This window comes from Empidonax traillii, unplaced genomic scaffold (genome assembly GCF_003031625.1).
Source record: "Empidonax traillii isolate 1590-97213 ecotype Southwest subspecies unplaced genomic scaffold, ASM303162v1 scaffold834:size519909, whole genome shotgun sequence".
Taxonomy (NCBI): Eukaryota; Metazoa; Chordata; class Aves; order Passeriformes; family Tyrannidae; genus Empidonax; species Empidonax traillii.
This window is the reverse complement of record NW_020956027.1, coordinates 459,530-484,111: the sequence shown is the minus strand read 5'-3', so window position 1 is coordinate 484,111 and position 24,582 is coordinate 459,530. Positions and strand designations below refer to the sequence as shown.

General features: G+C 34.8%; 1 protein-coding gene across 1 annotated transcript in view; it reads left to right on the top strand.

Moving 5' to 3' along the window:
- Nucleotides 1–8,926: 8,926 nt before the first annotated feature.
- SLIT2 (slit guidance ligand 2) overlaps nt 8,927–24,582 on the top strand; it is a 114,543-nt gene continuing 98,887 nt past the window's right edge. The window contains exons 1-5 of the mRNA XM_027902066.1: nt 8,927–9,049; nt 11,730–11,818; nt 12,769–12,840; nt 19,813–19,884; nt 23,820–23,891. Coding sequence (XP_027757867.1) covers nt 8,927–9,049; nt 11,730–11,818; nt 12,769–12,840; nt 19,813–19,884; nt 23,820–23,891 — 428 coding nt within the window. The remainder of the gene's footprint in view (nt 9,050–11,729; nt 11,819–12,768; nt 12,841–19,812; nt 19,885–23,819; nt 23,892–24,582) is intronic.

The following is a 24,582-nucleotide window of genomic DNA, read 5'->3' as shown; positions in this document are numbered from 1 at the left end:
TCAGTTAAAAGAGTGAGTACAGATGCACTCGCTGTTGTAAGATGCATGTCCTAGTAATTTTTTACCTGGCAAAACTCTTCCTGAATTCCCTAGAAGTGTGAATGGATTTACACAGACCGCTTTAGCAGGAAAAACTGGCAGTGTAGTGCTGAGATGTTGCTTAGGTTTATTTCTTAAATCCCTTTTTAAATTTTATGCTCTAAACAAAATGCAGTCAATCTAAGTGTTTAAACTTTCATGGTATATTTCTGAATTTGTCTTCAGTCAATAAGGAATTGTTGCTTGTATTGTTGGGGTCATTTAAGTACATTTACCAGCTCGATCTTTCCATTAGCATAACCGTCCTCAGTCTCTGTGTGGTCACCTATACCTCTCTTTTCTGAAATTATCTGTTTATATGCCACAAGAATGTGTAATATCTTCTGAATGGAGACATCAGTGTCACCCTTATTCATCCCAGGTATGCTGCGCTCTCATTTGACTGCAATTGCTTAGCTGATATCCATCCCATCCAACTGCCTTTGTGTGCCCTCCAATAGCAAAAGAAAACATCCACCCTCCTAAATAAAAAAAACCCTCAAACAACAAAATGCCTCCAACACACCCCTCACATAATCACTTTTTATTGCAATCATTGAGGCTTTGCAGTAGGATTTTCTGTATAGTTACTTGAGTAAAAGCTCCATCAGCTACTTAGAAGAGTCTGGAAATTGGTTGAAGGGAAAGAATTTTGCATGGAAGCAATTTGGAAAAAAAGACTTGAAAACATGCAGATAGAGGAAAAAAGTTTAAAAGGAGGAAAGGTGGGTTTTTAAAGTGCAATTAAGAGCAACTATTCTTGATGGTGTCAGTGGAAAAGTGCAGTCCTGGAACAGAAAATCAGCTTTGTGGACTTCAAGCTTAAAAAAATACCTGAGTGAAAATTATTCTTAGTGCAAGCAGCTGAAGCTTTTTGCAAGTTTGAAGGGGAAAAGGGGGATAAATATGGCAGAATTAGCAGTATAATTTAAGGTTTTCTTTAAAAATATTAAATTCAGTTTTGCATTGATTATTTTTCCCTAGAATATTTAAATGTAATTTACATATTAGTATTGTGACAACAGCATATAGCCACAGCTGTAACATGCAGTGAGATTTTTCACATTCTTACGTTTGGGACCACTCTGATCAGGTTTTTGCCCATGGTTGTTTGTTTTAGTTTGCTGTTGATTAAGAAGTTCATTGTGATCAGTTCATTCTGGAATGGCCAGTTTTGTTTTCATTGCTTATGTAACTTTTAACCATTTTTACAAGGGTTTTTAATTCTAAATGCCAGGGGGCATAAATTGTTCTTGTTTTACAGACCAATTGTACTACCTCTGCTCCTTTTACAACAAGAATCTGCCTCTTGAAATTCTGATTCCTTGCATGGCACTGAGAGGGAAGAGATGGAGTTTGAGGGAAGAGATAGTGCTGACAGGAGTTTGAGGGAAGAGGCTGGAACAGCCACAGGAAGACAAGGAAGGCTCAAAGAGAAAGAGAAGACTGGAGCCCTTGAACAGAAACTTGAGGCCTGACACTCTTGGAATGCACAGCTAGAATATTAAAGTCATTTAATTCTGGTCAATGGGAAGTTTTAGTTCCAGAGTACTTGAATATATGTGTCAGTAATTGCCATGAAGTTTTCCAACAACTTCATTTTTTCTTTTTCCTCCTAGGAGCTTTTAATTGACTTGTATTACCCAGCACACATGTACACAATGAACAAGGAATAGAATAAACAAAAAATCCAGTCAAATCCAGTTACTCAAATAACTAATGAACTCTTTTAGAGTTCATTATGAGTAGAGTGGAGGATGATATGAACACATTTCTTGTCCTTTTCATTATTAGTTTACCCACAGAACAGCATAAAGTCCTAGTTTTTTGATCCAGAAACCCAGTGGTGCTTGTCACTGTACAAACACAGAGTAAGAAAAATACCAACCAACACCCAGTTTCTGTGAAAGATATTACAGTCTAAGAAATGACAGATGGGTATAAGCAGATGGGTGAAGCCCAGGAAAACAATGATATAATATTGGTGCTCTTGATAAGCATTAATTATGGTGGTAGCTTAGCTGTTTTCAATTTTTTTTAATCAGCCATGATAATCCTTTTATAATTTTCTTCGGTGTCTTTCACCGGTTTTAGCATAGTTTTTGGCAGTGATAGGCAACTTTCTCAAAGCTTGAAGCATCAGTACTTCCTATGTATTATGCAACTGCACACATATTGTATAAAGATAAGACTGTACCATAAATATGTCTTATTAAACAATCAGCCCATTTCAAGAGACAGTCCCCAAATTGCATCATTCCACTCATGTGAAGGAAGAGTGAGCACAGTGCTATTGCTATTCAACATTAATGGTCTGCAAAATCTTGTCAAGTTTACTCTCCAAATTTTGCCTGTCCTTTGACAAATTGTTCAAGGTTAGTTTTACTGTTAGGAAACACTTGAAGTACTCAGCTTATTATTAGAGTAAAAGTTTGGAGCTATACTTTATGAAAAATGTCTGTGTCTAGGGATGTAATTATTGCTGTATTGGAACAGCAGCTATGCCTAATGGGTTTGGATCAGGAGTCCAAACTCTGCTCTGTTTTTAAAGAAAGAGAGAAATTGCCACAGCTTGCTGAGAGATATTTCAGAAGAGAACATACAGGGTTATAGACTGTATAGTGAAAATAGACAATTTACCAGACAACCTTTCAGTCAGTTCTTAAAAGTTCTTACAGTTTCAATTCCAAAGCAGGTGAAACAATATTAAATATTAAAGACATGTTGACAGCTGCAAACTTCTTCTAAAATAGAAGTTTTGTTACAGGGAAAAGTAGTGATAGATTTTTCATATACTGTTGAAGAGGTCTTTTGGAAAGTTAAGTATGCCATCTCATCTATTCTTAATGTGAGCAGATCCCCAGCCAAGCCAAATGGATGTTTCAGCCATGCATATGCTGAGTGTCTAACGTACCAGAAGAAGTGAAAGTTACCTGGCAGCATCTTGCATTACTCTTTTAAAGTTCTTAACTTCTAGTGCATTTTCAGGTCTGTCAAGTGTAATAATTGATTAAAAATTAATCATGAAATCACCTATCAGAGACTGGTAAAATGAAAATAGCAGAATCTTTGCTCTTTCCTTACGAAGAAACAGTCTTTTGTGACCTTATATGGAAAAACTATGCATAAAAGTTAGTTATTTTCTATTTTGCCATCAATTCCAACCTGGTTAAGTAAAAAGGAGGGAAAAATGCATGAACAAACAACATATCTAATCTAAACCTCCCTGACATAACTTAAGGCCATTTCCTCTTCTCCTATCACTTGTTACCAGGGAGAAGAGACCAACTCCTACCTGGCTGCAGCCTCCTTTCAGGTAGTTGTAGAGAGCCATAAAGTCTCCTTTGAGCCTCCTTTTCTCCAGGCTAAACACCATGAACTCCCTCATCATCAGATTTGTGCTCCAGACCTTTCACCAGCTTTATTGCCCTTTGGAAATGCTCTGGCACCTCAATGTCTTTCTTGTAGTGAGGAGATTCAAAACTGATCACAGTACTTGAGGTGCAGCCCCATCATACGGTTCTACATCCCTATGGGTAAAAAGTCATCTCTTGCTCCGCAAACTCCGGTTAGGGTTGTTGGTCCACGATGCCCTCACACATCACAGCTCTGCTGCTGTTGTGGCATTAGGGGAATGATGTTGCTATTAGGGATGCACGACAAGCAGCAGTCAGTAAATGTCACTCAATATCTTCCCTCGGCCTGATCAATGTGAGACTCTATGGGGGATGAAGAATTGTCTAGTTTTTCTTTGGGGGAGTGGGAAGTGTTCTTAAGAGCTTCAAGTTTTTCTATCAAAAGGATTACACCAAAGCCAAATCTGAAGTATCACTGCAATTCTCTCTTTGAAATTGTAGGTGGTCCTTTCCTCTTGATAAGCTACAACATGTAATTATTTCCTTTTTTTGTTTGTTTGGTTTGTTTTTTTAGTCTAAACAAAAGATAATTACGTATTAATTTAGTGGAACAGACTAATAAAGACTGCTTTCCTTTTCAAAAAAATAATTTCCAAGACTCCAACAAAGTATATGTGTGGTCCTAATACTCTTATTTTTCTGCACAATTAGCATTTGCCATGCTAGGCCACTCTAGCACAATAAAGAATAAATAGTGAATGTCCTTAAGCAATTATTTTCAGTGGAATCAGAGTATACAAATTGATTTAAGTGCACTTTTGGAGACATTGTAGAGTAGAATTGATTTTGCAGCCCATGGATTAACTTTTATGCCAAGAATAAAATTGGAGGTTTTGTCTTACTCCAAACCCAAAACGTAATCCCATTAGAAGCTAAAAGACCTAGTACTTGTACTTTGTGCTATTTTCATTCTTCAGAAATAACTAATTGCTAATACTCAAAATTATAAATAAGTCATGTATTATATTGCATAGATATGACGAGTCAGGCTGTTTCTCATACAGAAAAAGATTAGCACTAATTGTCAGAATTAAAATTTTTGATGACTTATTCTAAATGTTGAGGTTGAAAGAACTGATAAACTCTAGAGATTACCAGGCTACCAGTGCTGCTATTGTGTAGTGTGTTACTTTTTCTCTTTTGCTGTATATGTTCTCTACTCTATGCATAAATGATCTCTCCCTCTGCTTTAATAAATCAATAGATAAAGTGGATTAAAAGGTCTGCTGCTTAAATAATACAGATAATAATATACCAAAAGCTATAATAAGTACATTTTGATTCCATAATAGATTTATAAATGGATGACATTTAAAAAACCTCAAGCATTAAGAATGAAAGAAACATCAATGATATCATCAAAAGTGTTATCATTAAAAACTGAGGGATGAAAGTGGGCAGGGAAATTCAGTCTGAATACTCTTAGAAAAGAAAAAGATGCATTGTTTACCATGGGAATTGCTGTGATTCAGATAATTCAGTCCATGTTGCAGTGATGATTACCCTGTGTTGTGAAATGCTAAATATTCACTTGGGCGATGTAGCACACCATGGTCTAGGGAGTGATCCTGCTTTAGCGTGCGAATAGGTTACGTGCCTACTATGGACATAATCTGAATCTCTAGGGAGTCAACAGAGCAAATGGAAATTAGTGATGCAGAGAGAACGTGCAATTTTGTGATCTAAATTTTTCTCATCTGTTCTGTTCTCCTCAGCATGGTACTGATACTTGCCACCACTGATACAAATTGCTTTGGTTTCTTCATGTGTAAAAGGAGGTTAATAGTACCTTTCTCATACATGAAATTTTATTCCTCTTATGGGAAGCATCAGCAGTAGTGATTTACAGAACTAATGTTTGAAATTACAATTCATAGTTTTTATCTTCATAAGGGGATAAGTAAGTGCCTTATTGGCTACTGCTGATAGTATTGGATACCTTTTGTATCTTGGTTATGAAGAGGAATAGCTGCAATGAATGGTTTACTGAAAAACAGAAAAAAATAATTGAAATTAATAGGAGGCTAAATGTTTTATTTCATAGTCAAAGACTAACGGTACAGCAGAGTTGTTACCTGTTTTTTTCTTTGTTTTGTTTTTTCAGTACAAGAGTTTAGACTCTATTGTTAAGTATATATTTTTTAAACATTCCCTTGTTCCATCCGTCTTAATTGATCCACAGATCTGCCAGAAAGCTATGCCTTGCTAAAAGGACATGACAAGCCATTTGGGTATAAGATTATCTTCATAAATAAGTGATACAGTACTGTAACTTGTTATATGATAACTCTGTAAAACCAAGCATATGTTAGTATTCTAACAATTAACTGGATAAGCCTCATTTGAATGATGGGAAAAGTACTTACTTTTTTGTATATATTAATGTATTTGCTTAACATTCATGGTTTTTTAAGTAAGTTCATATTACTATATCATGTAGTTTTACCATGATGGAATTCCAAATAGGCTTCAATAGGTTCAGTTCACCTGAGATACTAATTCTAGAGGAACTATCTCTCCAGGATACTCCTCCTGCATTAACACCATAATGTTGAGTAGCATCTGTGTTCTTGAAGGCTTTGTACTTTGGTTTGATTCTCATTACATCATTCTGAAAATAATTTTCATGTGTAATTACATAATTTACCCTAACACAATAAAACTAGTGGTTGAAAATGTGTGCCTTTGTAGCATTCAGAAAGGTCCTAATCATACTGGAACTTTGCAATTTAGGAGTATGATTGTATGGTGATAAATGAAGGTTCATGAGCAGAAAAAAAAATCTGATCAGAAGTTTTCCATGATAACACGTCACCTAATACAGAGTAGAAATTCATATTTATTTTTCAAATTTAGAAGGTGGAAAACTGGCATTTTAGGAGTGAAATCCAAATCAGAAATCCATTGAAAACATGACTAACCCACTTTGGTATTTCATTCTCTCCTCCTTGCATTGGAAAGCCCACGGCTACAGCACCATTTGCAAACAGAGGCAGCTGTCAGTCTTAATGATAACATGAAATAATCTTTCCCCGTACTTCTCTGGAGACATATCAAGACACAATTAAACCTTGGGGCTGTGGCTCCCTTCTCTTATGTTGTCAGGTTGCAGCATGTTCTCACCTTCCAAATCTCAAATTTTACTGCTATGAAGGGAATAAATAATAGCTCTTGCAAACCTGAGTCTTGATCTGGAATAGCTTTGAGGTTATAGATGATGTTCCTCATTGATGTGAATGTGACTGGAGAACTATCTTGGGCCATACAAGACCTCACAGGTATCCTGCTGAAATCCAGGATCCAGTGAGTAGCCTGAGCATCCAAAATCACCTGGTTGGACTAGATGATAATTTTAGGTCCCTTTCAACTGAACTATCCTATTCAAAAATATATTACTTGTGTATTGCATGACCTTTGTATTCGAAGTGAAAATCCCCATGTCCAAATTCATATACTTGATTTTCAGTCAAATAATTTACATAATTTTCATTCTTATTATTTCTTTGAATGCCCTGTAGTCTTATTATCTATGATAGTTTGCCACCTTGTACAGGCACGGGGGATTTTGTGAAGAACATAGTTAGCTAATGTTAAAACTGTTGTTTTCTAGTAAGAAAGAAATACTAATTAAGGCCTACTTCATTTATGTCACTTATGTGTTAATAATTATTAAAGATGCTGATCATGGAATAGCCACCTTCTGAGATGTTTTTAAGAACTGGCATAAATAAACGGGTAAGTTTTCAATACTTAGTTTGATTGAGTATTTCTGCCTTTTCCTTCACAAATCAGGGCACATTACTCATTCTCAGTTCTAAGTATTTTGCAGAGTAGAGAATGGCAGTATAGATTTATGATATCATTGGTCAGACACAGAGGGAGGTTAAACCATAGAGGAAAATAAAGTTACAAGTAATTAAATTTACAAGCAGGTTTGCCATCTTCAAAAGATTTAGTGTTTCAGAACAAACAATGGTTTAGCCACACAAGAAAACTGTGAGACAGCCTTAGCAGTGTATGATATAGATATTATATGTGGTGTTTCAATTTATATCATTAAAAATTGAGTGCTCCTTTTTATGGTGTATAGGATTTTCAACTGCAAACCATACATGGTGAGTAATAAAATAGCTGCAATGCAGTACTGTGTACATTTTTTAATCGCTGAAGCACTCTGTCAGGATCATTAGTTTCAGGTTATCTAAGGGCTTTATCTTCAGATAAAAAAACAACACTGTATATAAGTTTTTGAGGTTTTTTGAGGGGGATAGGTTATTATTTTCTATTGGTATGAATTTCAGATGTTCACAGGATTCTAAGCTGAGGGGTTTTTTCCCTGATACGCTTCGATCTACTAACCAGTAAATATGATAAATAGAAATGTACCATTTCCATCCTGTACTTAGGAAGAATTCAGTAGTAGCAAGGTTTTGGCAAGGTCTTTCTTCTATTTCCACAAAGCATAATGCATTAGATTACCAATGTATTATGAGGGAAAAATAAATAACTGAATACATAAAATGAAGCTGCTTTTTGGGGGAGGGGAGGGTGAAGGGGTTTTGAGGGGTTTTATTAATTTTTTTCCTATTTCATTGTTCGTGAAATACAGAAATCTACATTCTTTTTGGCATAATTTCAAATTAGAGAAGTCCAGTTACTTTATCAGAAGAGATTTCTTTAAAAACCGAGTCATATGTGCTTACCAGTGTGTGTTGCATATAAATTGCGTTGATCCTGTTTTTTTAAAAATAAATTATATTTTATGTAAGCACAGTAATTCCAGAACTTACTGGATTGCAGACCTTAGAGGGTCTTTAGTATTTCTGGTTTATTGATGCGTTTGAATACTTGGATAGACTATGTTCTTTATAAAAAATAGCATTTATTCAGGTGCAACATATTTAGTCTCTGATTTAGAAACATACACCCGACCTTCGGGGAGCGGGGGGGGGCAGGGGAAGGTATGCAAGTTTTTCAAAGAATTGCTGTAGTTGGACAAAAATTCAGAAATCTTTATGCATTCTCCACTGTGTATCTTCATTTAAAGTCGGATTCAGCTTTGTTTGGTGTATGGGTTGGGTTTTCTGATTTTACATTTGAGAAAATGAGGTTGCAGCCAGAATATTACAACTCAGAAGAATTCTTGGCATGTATACAGCTTAAACATACCTGAAACGAATCACTGTAACCATGTTGGTTCAGTCGCATCTAGAGCAGCAGCAGTGCTCATTTGTGGCCCCTCTAAAAAAAACCTCTGTCAGCTCCTGCCAGCTGAATTTGCCCAGGTGGCTTTTGTGTGCAAATCTTCTATTTAGCCCCAGTATTACAGTGTCACATTTTGATTTGAAGAAACAAACCTGAGAACTCTCCTTGAGAACATCTCACATTCAGAGAGACTGAAGTTACACCTGGCCCTGAGCACAGGTTTGGCAATGCCAGAGCAAGGAAATGTGGTGGGGGACCAAGGGATGAAGGTGCCCTGCCTGCCAGAGAATGACATGAATGAATCCCACAAAGTTGCACTAAGGAATTTTCTTGAAAGGTCAATGTCTAAGGTACTCCACATCAGACTTAATAATTTGAAATCTCTCTAGGAATGATATAATGGACTCAAGAACAACTTAACTGAAAGAGGCCTCTATGGTAGCTAGAATCTGCACAAAGATGAATTTGTCAAAACATATGGCCAGATCATTGTGCTCCATTTAGAAAAAAAAAAAAATCCTATGGGATAGCCTTGTCTTTTTCACTCTAGCTGTATACAAAAGATTCTTTAATCAAGTGTGCTATTCCAGCAGAGGGATGATGGATTTTGATGTAAGGTCTTGGGCTGTAATAATAATGGAGAACAATTTAATTTGTTCAATGAAAATATCTTGGTCAAATCGCTGCTTTCAAATGTGAAGCAAGTTCATGCCTTTTTTTCCAAAGTACGGATTTTTTTTTTCTTGCAAAAGTAGGATTTTTCATTTCATGACTTAATTTTTTTTGACCTTCTTTCATTTTGGGGGTACCAAGTGCCATCATAATTCATATTCTGTATTCAAGTGCTACCTATTTTTGAAATGGGGCCTGAAGTCCTCATAGTTATTACTGCAGAAAAACAATAACCATCAGACTGAAAAGAATGTTTGCACCTATCTTCAATGCAGAATATAATCTGCAAAGTCAAATGAATATGTAATTCTCAAATGTAATGTAATTGCCTGCAAATTGTCTGGGTTTATCTACAAAATAGATTTTTGCCCCATTTCCCCAGAAAGTCACAGTGTACCTTATGCTGCCTGTGGCCTATTTTGTGAAATTGCAGTAGAATGGGTTCAAGCATTAGTAAAAAAGACCACACAGCAGCTTCTGAGTCATGAAATGTAGGTGTAATTTATGCAAGAAAAAGCTGAATGTTTGTTTAAACCCCTCAAGGTTTTTATAAGGAAACTGCTTTAGACTGAGCAGATGAAAACTTGAAGCAATCAATAAATAACTACAAAAAACTTTTCTGCTATAGGGAGACATAAATTTTGTGTTGAAAATCATATTTTTTGTGAGAGGTACAATTTTGCAGTGTAGATATGAACTCACACTTTTGTTACAGAAACAGTTCCAAGAAAGTTTCACAAATGCAGCTGATGCATTGCAGAAAATTACTCTTGGAAAACAATATTTGCCAACCTTACTTAGCACTCCACATTTAGAGGGAGGCTTTAAACAGTGCCTTGTATAGCAAGATTGGGAACCTCTGTAGTCACGTAGTTTACATTTGAAATGTGCTAAAATTAGCAGGGAACACTGTGCTTTAGTCTTCTTGAGCCCATGCTACAGGGAGATGGTGTTAACTGTGTGGACCCAGCAGTAAATCTAGCATGCAATTAGTCCACTGTCTTTTGCACATCCATCCACACAGATGTACCTATGCAAGCACACAGCCTTGGGGTACTGTTGAGGAACCTGGCACAATAGCTGCCACTTGTAACTCCTTGTGTTTGTGCTAAGACTTGCCTTTAGTCAAGGAAATAAAAATTTTGGCCATTGATATTTTCTATTAGATTTTTAAAAATAATTTACATCCTGTCTCAATATTGTTCATATTCCACTTCTTTAAATTATATAAAATGGTGAATGATGATACTCTATCAAATGCCATAAAAAGCTTAATGCACTGTTACCCATTATCTCCTGCAGTATATATTTATGAGTACAGCAATGGATATATACATACGTCTGTGTTATAAACTAATCATTGATCATGATACAAATTCCAACTGCTAGTTTAACCACTTCACACAATTTTTATATAGGTTAAATGTATGAGTCAATTAAAGAGAAGTATAAATATAGATATTTGTGTTGTATGCTTATAAGGGAACTTTTTTTCAAGAAAGTAGACTGTTAAATCATGTTACCGTAACAAATGCTGAAGGCTGCTTTTTCATTCATTGCCACTGAATTTATTGTCAGAGCAGTACAGTCATATCCCATTTCAAGATTACTTAGGTGGCTTGAAAATTAAATCACAGCTCACAGATTCTCTTTTTTTCACACATGACTAATAGTAGTAAAACTGGGTCTACTTTTAAGTATACTTTGCAGTGCAATTACGAGCGTGAACTGTGAAGAATTTAGTAAATAGAAAGTGATTTTCCGTAAATTAACAATGAATTGAATAAAACAAAATTGCTGTCAAAATATGTGGAATTATTTTCAAAATAATTTTATCAATTTGGTATAAGTTGGGGAGTGTGGTTTTATAATGTCCTCAAATTATTTTTTGCATGTTCATAAATCTGAAAGAGATCTTCAGGAGTGATTGCTCAGAACTGGAAATATGAACTCTTGCTGGATTATGTTTTAGAGTATGTCAAACGTGTGACTGTTTGTGTCTAATCAACTAAATGATTCTTGCTTATTCACTTAATCGGAACTAGATCTCTTATTTCTGTGTGCAGTTTTGCACTCTAAAAGCTTTCTCTAAAATAGATCGTCTAAAGATGTCTCTACACGAGGCATAGCAAAACTTTACTTCTGTTAGGAGTTGGATTGCATTTGGTTTGCTTTTGGAGTGTAGATCCTTGCTTGGTTTTAGCATAATGGAACCTAGTTAACCGTAAGAAAGTGCTGTGCAAATAGACTGAAAATCCCTGGATAGAGACACCTCTATGCAACTTATTTGTTTGTACATTTTAGTCAGATGCTCAAGATGCTTCGTGTAATTAATTGTGTTCCCCTTATTGTGTATAGATAGATGCTTCTCAGAAGGCTTCCAAAAGAAGGTCTGATTTCTTAATTTTAATGCACCAAGGTTCCTTTGAAGGCCTTCAGATATTTGTGTACGTTGTGCAATAGGTGTGTTTGGTCCAGGGTAGCAAATTATTGTCTGGAGTGAAACCTCCAAACTCACTTGAATGTATTGATCATCTTCTATTGTATTTCATTGCTTGTTAATGGTGCATAGCATAAACAAAAAGCTCTGGATTCTACTTTGGTTTTGTTTTGTGTCTCCTCTGCTACTGTCTTTAATTCAGTTTTTTAGATTTTTTTTTTCCATTATTGAACTGTGAAGGACAAAGATATGTCTGAATTTCAGAAAAAAAGGCTGTTTATTCATACTGATAACAAAAAAAAAATACTACTGAATAATAATTTTGTAATATATTCAATAATACTTCTCTTTTGTAAAAGATAGTTTCAGATAGTGTGGTACAGCTGGTCAGACAGGGATTTTGTGGAGGAGCATTAGATATCTGCTGCAGGATGGTTTCAATGCCTTCTTTTGAAATGTATGGTACTTTCTTTGAAACTGTATCGTGTTTATCATTCTGAAACAAAAGTCAGAAACATATTGATCTCTCATATTACACAGCTTCATAGTTGTTTCTCAACATCTCACTATTTTTTCTTTTTGCTGGATTTCAGTCTTCCTTACACAAAGCTGAAAATACTATCAAACATTTAATGTTGTGAATTTGGAATGATTGAAGAGTGAAAACACTGAGTTAAAAATGAAATAATTTCTGCCTTCATTGTTAAAATAGTTTTTTGGCATACATGTTACTGTTTGCAGAGGAACTCCTTAGTGGAACACTGATAAACTAATTTCACTATTATTGCTACTTGTTTTTCTTCAATTACAAATCAGTTAAGGAAATAAAATAAGCTTAATTGGAAACATTGACTGAACAATAATGACTAAAATTATTTTCTTATATTTCTGTTGTGTTTTACACAGAACTAAATAGATATATGGCATCTTTACATTGAATTTATTTTTTTTCCGTAGTGATCTTAGTGAAAATCAGATTCAAGCAATACCAAGGAAGGCATTCCGAGGAGCAGTGGACATAAAAAATCTGTAAGTATTTTCTTCTTTCTTCTATATATTCTGATGATAATGCTTTGTCAATACAGTGTCCTTTTGTTGTATCAGATATCTTTTTCCTTAGCACTTTTATAGCTGCTTAAGAAATCTCTGCATAAAACCGATACTTACCATTTGTTTTGCCAAAATACTTCAGCATATCTTAAACATTCTAAAATTACCTTACATGAAATGGAAAACATTGAAATAGAGTTGAAGACAAAATGGCATTATAACTATTGGTTTATGGAAACTGAGTTTAATATCTGAATGTCAGGCAGTTTGAAACATTTTATTGTTTCATGTGGAAAAAATCATTTTGCTTTGGTTCCAAAAGTCTGACATTGGTTTGCTTATATAAAAGAAAGAAAAATTGTGGTATTATCTAGTTTTGATAGCATATATTTTTATACTTGCATGGATATTTTTCTTACACAGTTTTCTTCTGTGGCCTTTTGTGAAAGAAAGATACTCACTTTCCAGGAGATGGTGACCCTGAAGTTCATGGGCAGGTTTTGAATTCTTATGGCTTCTAAATGTGGAAATATGGTTGTTTTGTTTTTTTTTTAACAAACACAGAACATTTGATTACCATGACATACAGTAGCTCTATTAAGCTTTTTCAAAGTTGGTTAGCAAACTTCACAGAACTTGACCTGATAGCATATTTTATTGTATCTCTCTAGTCTTTATGGAGCAAAGGTGTTAACTCAGATAATTTGAAGGAAATTGCTTCCTTTAGGGTTGATGATACCGCTGTGATCTCCTGCTAGTGTGTAAGCTCCAGAGTCCTCTTGGAGTTTCTCAGAAGAAGCTGTCTAGTTTCCATAAAATGCTTCCATGATATTTTCTTTCTGGACTTCTTAATAACGCTGACAGCATAGATTCTGTAGAAGATAAAAGCATAATGGGCAAACGATTATGAGAATTGACAACTCAGGGAACCTACCACACCTTTATGGTAAAAAGAGTAAAAAAAAAACCTGAGAGGCCTCATGAATCTACTTTACATCTAATTAAAATTACCTATTTTCCAACTTGTTATATCTCATAACTGAGAAGAATCTGGCTCCAGCTGTACTCTCACTTGATGTAGTTGTAGGCAGCAATAAGATCCCCTCTTTGTTGTCTCTCTTAAAGCCCAACAGATGCAATTCTTGCAGACTATGCCCAGATGTCACCTGCTTCAAGCCTTTCACATTGGTGGCCCTGTTTGAACCAGTTGCCATCTCACAAATTCCGATGTCTTCTCACAAAGGCCAAACAAAGTGTCCTTGTCTTCACTCTCACCAGTGCATTCCAATTGTTTGTAACTAATTGTGTTCTTCTGTAAAAGTGACAAAAATGAGGGAGGCTTATTTTGTAGCCATTCCCCAGACTAGAAACACAGCATCCAGTATTTTGGCCATTCAGTTGTTATAAAAAATATCTACTGTGTGTCAAAGTCTCAATTTTTCTGTTCAAGAAATTATTCTTGAATGACTTGAAGAATAATGCACTTTTAGTATAACTTCTCATCTGGGACTTGACAGAAATTAGGCTGCAAATTCTGGAAACATAATTCTGAAAGTTACTCCTAACTTGCTACTTTTTCAGGGAGATAAGTATTCACCAAGATGTTAGATTCTTCAGTGAACACAGTGGCACTCACTGTTTTTTAAAAACAAATAGAAATTATTATATAAATGGCAAACTAAACACACATTTTTTAATATACATGTTAATGATGGTTCCATAACCCTCCCTGGTGATATAGTACTCTTGCTGGATGTGAAAGATATTTAAAATCTCCCCAAACTGAGGAAATTTGCTTATATTTAAGATTGTAAAAAAATGAATTAGATGCCCAGATTGTTAGTTTGGATGGGATGTTTTTTGAATCTGGTTAGAAGGAATAAAAATAACTGGGTTACAAACAAATGTAAAGAACCACCGAGAGAACAATAACGCTATGCTCTCTTTTTGAGTAGATTTTGGCATTATAACTTTTCCATTTCAAGTGTGTAAAATTTTCTAAGATACCAGTTTTGTCTTCCTCTATGTAATCAGTACTTGGCAGAGGATGGAAAGGAATATACCAACATCATGGCATAATTGTGATGCTAAATATATGCAGCTTCAAATAATATCAAAAGTAGCAGGGAACATTTTCATCATATCTTCTTCAAGGATCTGTTGCTCTGTTTTTCTTGTCACGCTCTAGGCCTTACTTTTGATTACTCTTTTCTTTGTGTTCATTTGGTGCCATTTTTTCCCAGCAAGAGGAGAGACTGTAGCTGTCACACCAGGGATAAAGGCTGCAGGGCAATGTAGTGGCTTCACAGATTAAATTGCCTGGGAAAATGAAGAATTAGTGGAGAGAGAGACAGTCACCAGCATCAAATCGAAGTCCTTTCCATTATACTAACCTTTGTCCAAAACCTTGATTGATACTACTTGGTGTTGCCCCAATGCCTCTTTTATGCTGACTGTGAAAGATTTAAAACTGACATTGCCACTAAAGACATAAATGACTTTTGTGTTAATCTTTGTTGGGAATGATTGGACTTTTTTTAAAGTTCAATTATTAGCAGTTGAAAAAGAGAGTTCTGCTGAAGATTTTCTAGTTACTGATTTCGTCTCAGATCATGCACAGAATTCCACTATGGAATTATATTTGTCTACTTACCTGTACAAGTGCTGATCCGAATGCATTGCTTGTCTAAGATACGCTTTATTAATTTAGAATTTGATATTTCTCATGCTTGCTCTTACTGGGACTCTCAATTGGACTGCTAGTCTGTTCAGCCACCTGCATTTTAGGTATACATCAAGAAGGGTTTTCACAGGATATTACTGAAATATACTCTGTGTATGCTTAATATTTTTATTAAAATCAAAAATAGCTCTGAAAGCATCAAGAAAAGAATAGGTACACTTTTCTAGTACCTCCTAAAGCTCTTTTTGCCAAACACATCGGTGACCCTGTGGCCTTTGTGAAAAAAAACTTAGTAAGCAACAAAATTAACTGCATTAGTAAAATAAAGAGCAAGTAGAAAAAAAAAACAAAAACAAAACAAAACAAAAAAAAACCAAACTTGACTTACAAATGAAAGAATAATCACAATAAATAGTAATAGTCATGGGAAACAAACAGTTCTTTGAAGTTTGATAAATACTCGGAATATATTCTTGTATGATTTTGTTACATCTTTTTCAACCTATTCCTCTGAAATTATTGATTCATCTTTAAATGGAGAAGAAAAGTAAGAAATAAGAAACAGAAGTCAGTTCTGTTGCAAAAAATACAAGGAGACATTAAAAGGAAAGAGTGACTGTTTCTAAAAATTGTATTGTTGTGATAAATATTGTGCACACAAGGATGTGAAATCCAGCATACAGTATGCTAAAACTTTTTCCAAAATTTTCTAGGAAGAAAGCTATTGCAGAAATCTATAAAGGCTTCTCATTTTTTCTGTTGACTTCTTAAACAGAGTTTATCACTAAGTTGATACACAAGGAGAACATAATAATTTCTGAACAAAGGAGAAGAAGGTAAAACTGAAGAGTACCTCTCTAGCACAAGACTACAAAGTGTCCTCAAGCTGTGAAGAACAGGAGAGTAAAGCAGACAGATTGTTTGAAATTGTCCCAATTTTCAAATCTCTAAAATGAGTAAATTCTCTGTAGAATCAGATGACAGTTTTTTTCTGTATGAGAGTAGTAGTTTTTAAATATATGTAACATCTTCTCTTAGTCATTAAATGTGGGATAACAAAATTTATTTTAATATATTTATCATCTCATAGAAAATATATGCTAAAAGAGAAGAGAATATAAGTTAGCAACGTTTCCACAATGCAAGATGTATCAAGAGCAGTAAATGAAATGCATTTTAAACTTAGTTGAATCCTTTTTATTTAGTTCTTCTAGTTCTTATTGCTGAGCTCAGATGCACATTAACATTTTAAGTAATGGTAGATTAGTGAGTATATTAAATACCCAGGTAATGCTGCAGATATGGGTGCAGAATCCAATTAATTCTCTGCGATAATGGAAACATTTTTAGTGTGACAGTTTTTTGTGTTTTCTGAGCTTCACGGGAATGGCAATGCTGGAGCTGCTTTGTGAGGGTTGGAAGCAAAAAAGGAACAGCACCTTTACAAAACTACGGAGAGATCCCAGATAGAACAGACAGAGAACGGAGATGGGGCAGGCAGGAAGATGATTAAGAAAGACTGGAGAGAGGGGAAGAAGGAGAATGTGCTGGAGTTGCTGGTCCATATCTGATCAACTTCTGTTCTCAGAATGTTCTAATGATTTGAAAAGAAGAAAAGCAGCTCTTAGGGGGGAAAAAACTTTTTAAAATGGTGTTAGGGTTATTGGTGTACTCAATAAGTTAGTGGTTGTATTGTAGATTTTTAGGTGTGGTTTTGAAAGTCATAATGCTTAAAATAAATTATAAAACATAACTTAAAATTAGAGAAGTGTGTACCTTTTTATTCTAGTATTCTTGCTTATGTGTTAAGTCATAGTACTCACATAGGTTGTGGTCAGGAACCGGTTTTGTCAAAAAAATTCAGACTGCTTCAGTATATCTGCTAGAGTGACACTACAAGTTATTGTTATGCTTGTTTGAAATATTGTCTAACTTTCTGTTTGGGTCATATATGCAGTAGATATTCTTACCTTTAACTTTACTTCTACCCTAAATTGCTATTCAAGCCAGGCACACAGTCTTCAAAGTCATGTCACTTTCATAACTTAAAAAATAAATAAATAAATAAATCTCACACCAATTGTTTTTCATGCTGTGTGTCTAATCATTTTATGTCATGGTTGTAACTGATGGAAGATAATCTAAAACGTAAAGACAGTAGTAGCTTTCAAAGACAGTAATTTTTAAATGTTAAGAAACATTTCTCCTCTCCCATCTCCAAAATTCCCTTCCCCAGAAAAAAACCAACTCATTAGTTCAGAACAAACATGGTAATCTTTCAGTAAGAAGGTTTAAATAGAAACAACTCACCCTTCACTAAGGTAGTGGTCATGGTGACTCATTAAAGGAAGAAGTGCAAAAGTTTTCGAGTGTAAGTGCTGCCAGCCTAGTGGAAGAAATCGGCCTTTTAGTTTGTGTAGGATAAGATTTGCTCAAGTGCTTTCTCTGCTGTTAAAAGATTTTCTTTTGTGTACAATATGGATGATTTAGAAGAAGCTGTGTCAGCACTGATTTATACATTGACAACTAAGGATAATAAGATGTGGGCAAACATACAGCTCACCCTTTTACAGATTAACCTGCAGACTGCATTAGGCAAATTTGATGGCATTAAAAGATTTTTCCAATTTGTCTGGAAACAATTTCTCTTTTGTATTGTGTCAAGGGTAACATTTCATGCCATTGTACTAATTTAAATAGCTTTGATAAATTGTTCAAGGGGTTAGAGAATTGTACTCTGTATATATTTTACCTCTTTAAAATAAAAAGGCTATTAGCTTAATTGTTAAATGAAATTCATTAGTAAAAATTGAAGGCTTAAATATTCCAACACTGCAGCACTGGTGCTGTAACATTGCACCAAAATGATTAAAGATCATATCCAGGAACTAATAGTTTGCATTTAGCTTTCAATACACAGACACAGAGGCACTGTTACAGTAATGACAATATTTAATCCTATGTAGTAGTAATTCAGATGAAAAGTATTGATGAAACTAGAAGAACTTTATAGAAGTTGGTACATTACATTCAGCAGTGGATGTGATGATTTATTAATAAAGTAAAACGTTATCATAGATTCAGAAGAATCACAGAAAATGCTTTCGTAAAAGTGTCATTAGCCCTGCTAGCTTATATATAATTGCAGACAGAAGGGCAGAGTTCATTTGTATTTTCTTCATTTTCTTAATATTGTTCACACACATTTACTTGTATATATTATTTGACACTGACAAGCTACCAGCTTGGAGAAGTTGTTTAAAGTAAGGTTTTATCATCTTTGCTTTACAATTCATGCCCTGAAATGCATAAGACATTACAGTATTTATAGGAAAAGCTTTTATCAGTAGAGAATGTGTGATTTTGTATTTGCATGGTTGTTAATTTAGGCAGGCATTTTTAATTGAGCTGTATGTGCTGTATAAATGTTTTGAATTGTAAAGGTAATAATATTCTTCAGAGAAATGAATCTAAATTTTTCATAACTTAATGCTTAAGGATTAATAATGTATGGGGTGGGTTGCTGAGTTTTATGTCTAGATTTCAAATACTCCATTACAACATACTATCTGCATATAATTGCAGTATGTAGAAAACCATATGCTGAAGGTTACAGCAGAAACACCACTTTCATTTGGAGCAGAATTAAAGGAGATAAGTAAACAAGTCTGTAAATGCCTTGGACACTATTATTTCTACATACAGACATATTCTAGAAGGTAATTATTCTAAATCCCCCCGCACACCCAGGAATAACACCTCCCACCCTGTCTTACATGCAGGGAGACCCCTAAAAGTGGTGTCTCTCCCCAGTCCCTGCCATGGTGGGAGGAATTAACATGCAGCTGGGCTGCTCTGATAAATGGATTCTGTTAGGTCACCGAGGGGATGCGTGTGACATTAAGTGATTTACCGTCCTTTACCTTAATGAAATTGTTTCAGCAAGATGACGCTGAGAGCTTTTAATGGATAGCTTTTCTTGATGTAATGAAATTGCATTCCTTTGGCATTTAATATAAGGTGCAGTTATTATTTACTGGAGCTTTCCCAGCGCTGCTGTTTTGCGCAGACAGTTGAGAACAAAAAGGGATTTCTGTGGCAGCGTGCAGGCCAGCGCGCTGTGCGACAGCCTCGAGCGGACGGGAGGGATGGCCAGAGCCTCTCCATTCGTGTGGCCTTGCTCTGCCGGCCCTTCGGGAGGCTTCCCTTGCACCTCGCCTTGCCAGCGTGCCTCTCCCTTACAAATGCCTTTCTAATCTGTTTAACAGGCAACTGGATTACAACCAGATCAGCTGTATTGAAGATGGGGCATTTAGGGCTCTGCGTGACCTGGAAGTGCTGTAAGTATTCCTTGTATCTCTTACTTGTAGCAAGAGCTCAGTGTCTGGGGAGTACTAATGTAGAAGCTTATCTGCGAGCTGCAGCCTGGTGTCAGGATGGTCTGGTGAAAACATGTCTTAAAATAATCCACTGTGATGTGCTATAAAATGGTAAAAAGATGTGAAGAGGCAGAGATACGCCTTTACACTGCAAGACAGCCTTTAAACATAATTATTAAAAAAAAAAAAAAGCTCCATTGGCAGATACCGTAAGAAAATAATATATTTCATCTTAAAAGGGGGGAAGGCAGCAGTATTAATGAACCCAATTAATTTTGTAAATTATCCATCACTGTTGATGTGATGAACATTTTCAGGATTGCTTTTGTTACATATTTTGACATCAATCTGATCATTCAGACTGTTTAAGGAACAATGTGCTATGTATATTTGACAAACTGAATGTTTTCAAAGAGGCATTTTCAATCAAGCACTACTGCTGTATGTCAAGATATTTAGCATGTGCATGTAAATAGCTCTTTTTAAAAACATTTCAAGTTTTATGTGCATAAATACATATGTATGTTTAGCAAAATACCTTCTTTGTTGTCACAGAAGGTTATTTTTACAATACTCCTTTCCATACTTTTTCACACGTTCTCAAAGTGGCTATCAGTGAGGTTAAAGGTAACAAAATTATCACCAGTGACCCCTCATCTGACAGTATCACTGTAATGAGCAAATTGCCTCTGTTCCCTAAGAATCTGAGACACAGGACACATTCCTGAAATATTTGCTCTGTCAGTCAAAATGACACATTTTTTCTGGATTTTCTATGTTAAGAGAAGTAGAAGAACTTGTGTATCAGTGAGTTACTTCATGTTAATTTAAATCACACTCAGTTAATCACAACTGGAAGAGGATGAGGGAGCAGGTTTTGTTGTGTCTGGGGTTTTGCTTTTTATAAAAATTATTCTGAAGTAAAGAAGCTTCTCTGGCAGTAGATAGTGTCTTCATGTCCAAGAAACTAAGGAGTTTGTAAGCAGCTGGTGGTAAAGTTTTTTAATATTAAGCACTAGTTGGTCTTACTTACAAGTGAGTGGATCTGGCAGCTAAATTGAATTATCTTTTTTTCTTTGCAGTCATAGAATAACAAGCCTGTTGTTAACTCTGTGGTATAAAGCCATGTAAAACCTACTGTAGGTTCGGTACTGCGTCTGATTGTTAAGTCGATGAATTGTTGGTGCCTGTCAGTAAACCTGATGTTCTCTGAGATTTTTGTCATTGGAACACGTATATGACAGAATAATTTTTCCAGTGACAGCTTAATCTGGTTATTATATGTTGTGTTGTTTTTTCTTTTTTTTTAATACAAGCCTTTCTTTACAAGTGCAATTGTTAAATGTTTATTAAAAAAAAAAAAAAGAAATCAAATGTGTTCTGCATTTTTTAATGCTTGCAATTTTAGTGTTCTTAGTATTCTAAAAAGGTCATCCTTGCTAATTGAGGTTAGTGGTAAAATTTTTAAATTTATTTCAGTGAGTGCAAAAGAGGAAAAAAAACCTCTAAAATAATAATCTGCTGGAAATTAGGTGGTTAGAATTTTGTGAATGAATATAGATAGTATGTAACCACTGTTCAAATATGTAACTAAATTTTCACTATCTTAAGGTATAGTATGCGATAAGAAATTAGATTCAGTTTTTTTAAAAAAAGTTGAAGTAGACATTTCTAACAGCACCGAAGGTTTTGTATCTAATTCAGCTTCCTTTCCAATATGGCTTAAAGAATGAAAGATGTGTGGATCAGACCATACTGTATATGCACTGAGTAGCAAATACAACTATGCATGTTGTTTTCATTTGGAGTTAATTGTTCTGTCTAAGCAGAGGAATGTATATTACTTCAAACTTCAAGTATGAGGTAAAGCTTTTAAATAGATTTTAGTCCTGTTTAGTGACAGTTTGAAATGCTTACCAATGTAACAGGTCTTAAATATTGGTTATATAACCAATATAACTTTGGAGGCAGTTAGTGTTAAAGATGCAAAATAACCTGAATGAGAAAAGCAATTAGAGGTGTAATCATCACTGTGAAGTTTTAGTATTCCTTTGTCTTTTTTTTTTTTTTTTAATGGAAAATCTGCTGTATTTGGGAAACAGATTATGGGGAAAATATAGAGTGCTGTCATGTTAAAAAAAGTTAAATTCTAAGAAATTGAAAAAGAGTAATCACAATCTTTGCTATAAGTAACTTGTAAAACAGGTAAAAGTGTTGAGCCAACTTTTTTTAATTATTGTGATCTCTGTAATGAAATCAAACATTTTTATCATTAGATAGAAACAGTCATAAAAGGTTTTTAATTCCTTATATATCCCTTACATCTACTCCTACATCTAATTTTTCTTACCCTTGCAAAAATAAACTAATAGCTCAAATATACAAAATGCCAAGGCAAACATCAAACAGTTCAAACTGAAAATAAAACATTTGCAGATACAGCTTTTCTTAACTTCAATGGAAATATGGACTGATTTCCCTTCATTGAAAAGACAAGATTTTAAAATCTTGTAAGATATTATGCAGGAAGATCTGTGGAAGCTGTCATTTACCATGTGGGTACTGAAAGAAAATTCTACCAAGATTTACTGACTGTCATTAATTCATTAAGACACCTTTTGTGGAGGTACCCACTTGGTCATTTTTTGTTGTTTCATTTTTATTAGGTTTTGAAAAAGGGCAAAATTTTTTTTTTTCTTTTTTTTTTATTTTTCCCCTCTGTTTATGGAGCCCCAAGAACACACAGGGGAGATCCCTTAGGCTCAGCAAAGAAAAGATTTTAGGACATGGAATGAGTAAGCACACAAAGGTAAAATGCAGCACATTGCACCAGCAATTAATTGCTTGGTTAAAGTGGTGGTATATACCCTGATCCTGTTCAGGGTGCTATGAATTTACCTTTCTGTGTTTCAAAATCAGAAAGTACTTCAAAATTTATTCAAAATAAGCACAAATTACACTTTGTGATTAAAAAAAAAAAAAAAAAGGAAGAAGAAAAATACTTTCTACTTCAAAAGAAAAAATCTTTTTTCAGTGGAAATTATTATTTATTACTGTTACGACTATAAAGATTTCATTCTCCATTCTGCTCAAATGAATAACCTCTAATTCAAAACTATAAATTCTATCCATTGCTTCCTTGTTCTGGAGTTAAGCTTGTTTGTGTTTTGTTTGCAGCTTAAAGACAGTATTTTACTGCAAGTTCATTCATAAAGTTTCCAAATCTTTACAAACTACACATACCAAGTATGAGGGGTCTGAGCAAGCCAATAATAGGCTAAGGTTTATTTCTAGTTCCTATCTCAAGTTCCCAACAACTTCTCCTAAATTTAAATTACTAGATTGTTAAAGTATTATCTAATTCCTCACTCCTTCCATTATATAGCAGAAACTCCCCTATTGTTCATGTAGCTCTGGACCATCTATAGCAACTTATTCCATATAAAACCTAATTGCAGCTCAGAGTTAATATTTTCCTAAAGTTCTTGGAAAAAACCATTCAGATCTTGTAATATCTGTCAAAAAATAGACTCTTAGAAGCTAGAAAGAGAATTGGAGTGCTAGAACCAAGACGTTCTCTAAAGGCTCTTTTTTACATCAGGATGTCAAGCTTAGCTTGAATGCCATAGATGTTCTCAACATTGGTGGAATTTTCTATTCAGAGAATCATGGGCTATTGGGACCTCAAATTACTTAGGTTTATTAATGGTAAAACCGTAATATTTTACTAGGAAATCAACAGAGAGGAAAAATATAGCTTAAAGTGTGGGGTTTTTTTCCTGCTATCCACCCCTAAAACCAATACACCATAACTTTCATTAGTTATACCTTTTTTAAAAGTGTAGTAAATGTGACATAACTGTAGTATGTTAACATGATTCTTCTTGACTTTGCAGCACTCTCAACAATAACAACATCACTCGGCTGTCCGTGGCAAGTTTCAACCATATGCCCAAACTCAGAACATTGTGAGTAGTCCTACTGAATCTGGCTGCTATTTCTATTGTTCCAGTATATATTTTTACCTCTACCAAGTTTTAGTTTTTTCAGGTGTCTAAAAACACATATATGGGCAAAGCAAGCATAAAGTCAATTGAAAAATATTGATGTAGCATGAGGTTGATGAGCGTGAAATCTGTGGGTCTATGGAAGCTGATTCTGAGAGGAAAACCTAACAAGTTCTACTTGGGGCTCAGGAGATAAAGGATTAGTTGCATCCTTTTCCATCAACTCTTTTAGAATGTGAGATGAATAAGTCTATGAAAATGGGGTTTTGGCCTCTTACCAAATGGGTGGGAAGCACTTTCCATAGCGTTGTATTCAGTTACAGAAAAGCTTCACCGTCTAACAAAAAAAAACATGAGGGCAGGGGGAATTCTCTTTTACATGTTACAGCTATATAGAGAAATAAATTGATGTTTTTTGAAAGTCAAAAATTTGTTTTACTTTGAGCTATTGAACGGGTCACATTTCATTTAGGAACATGGGAGAATCTTTGATTGACTGTCAGATGTGATAAATGGGAAATCTTTATGCTTTTATTACTGTACTGCTAGCAGACCTAATTAAACTAAACTGGCTCGCCAACATTCTTTGTAACATAAAATTATAGCATCATCCGGTTGTGCTATTATAATTAAAGTTGTGTCAGCATTTACA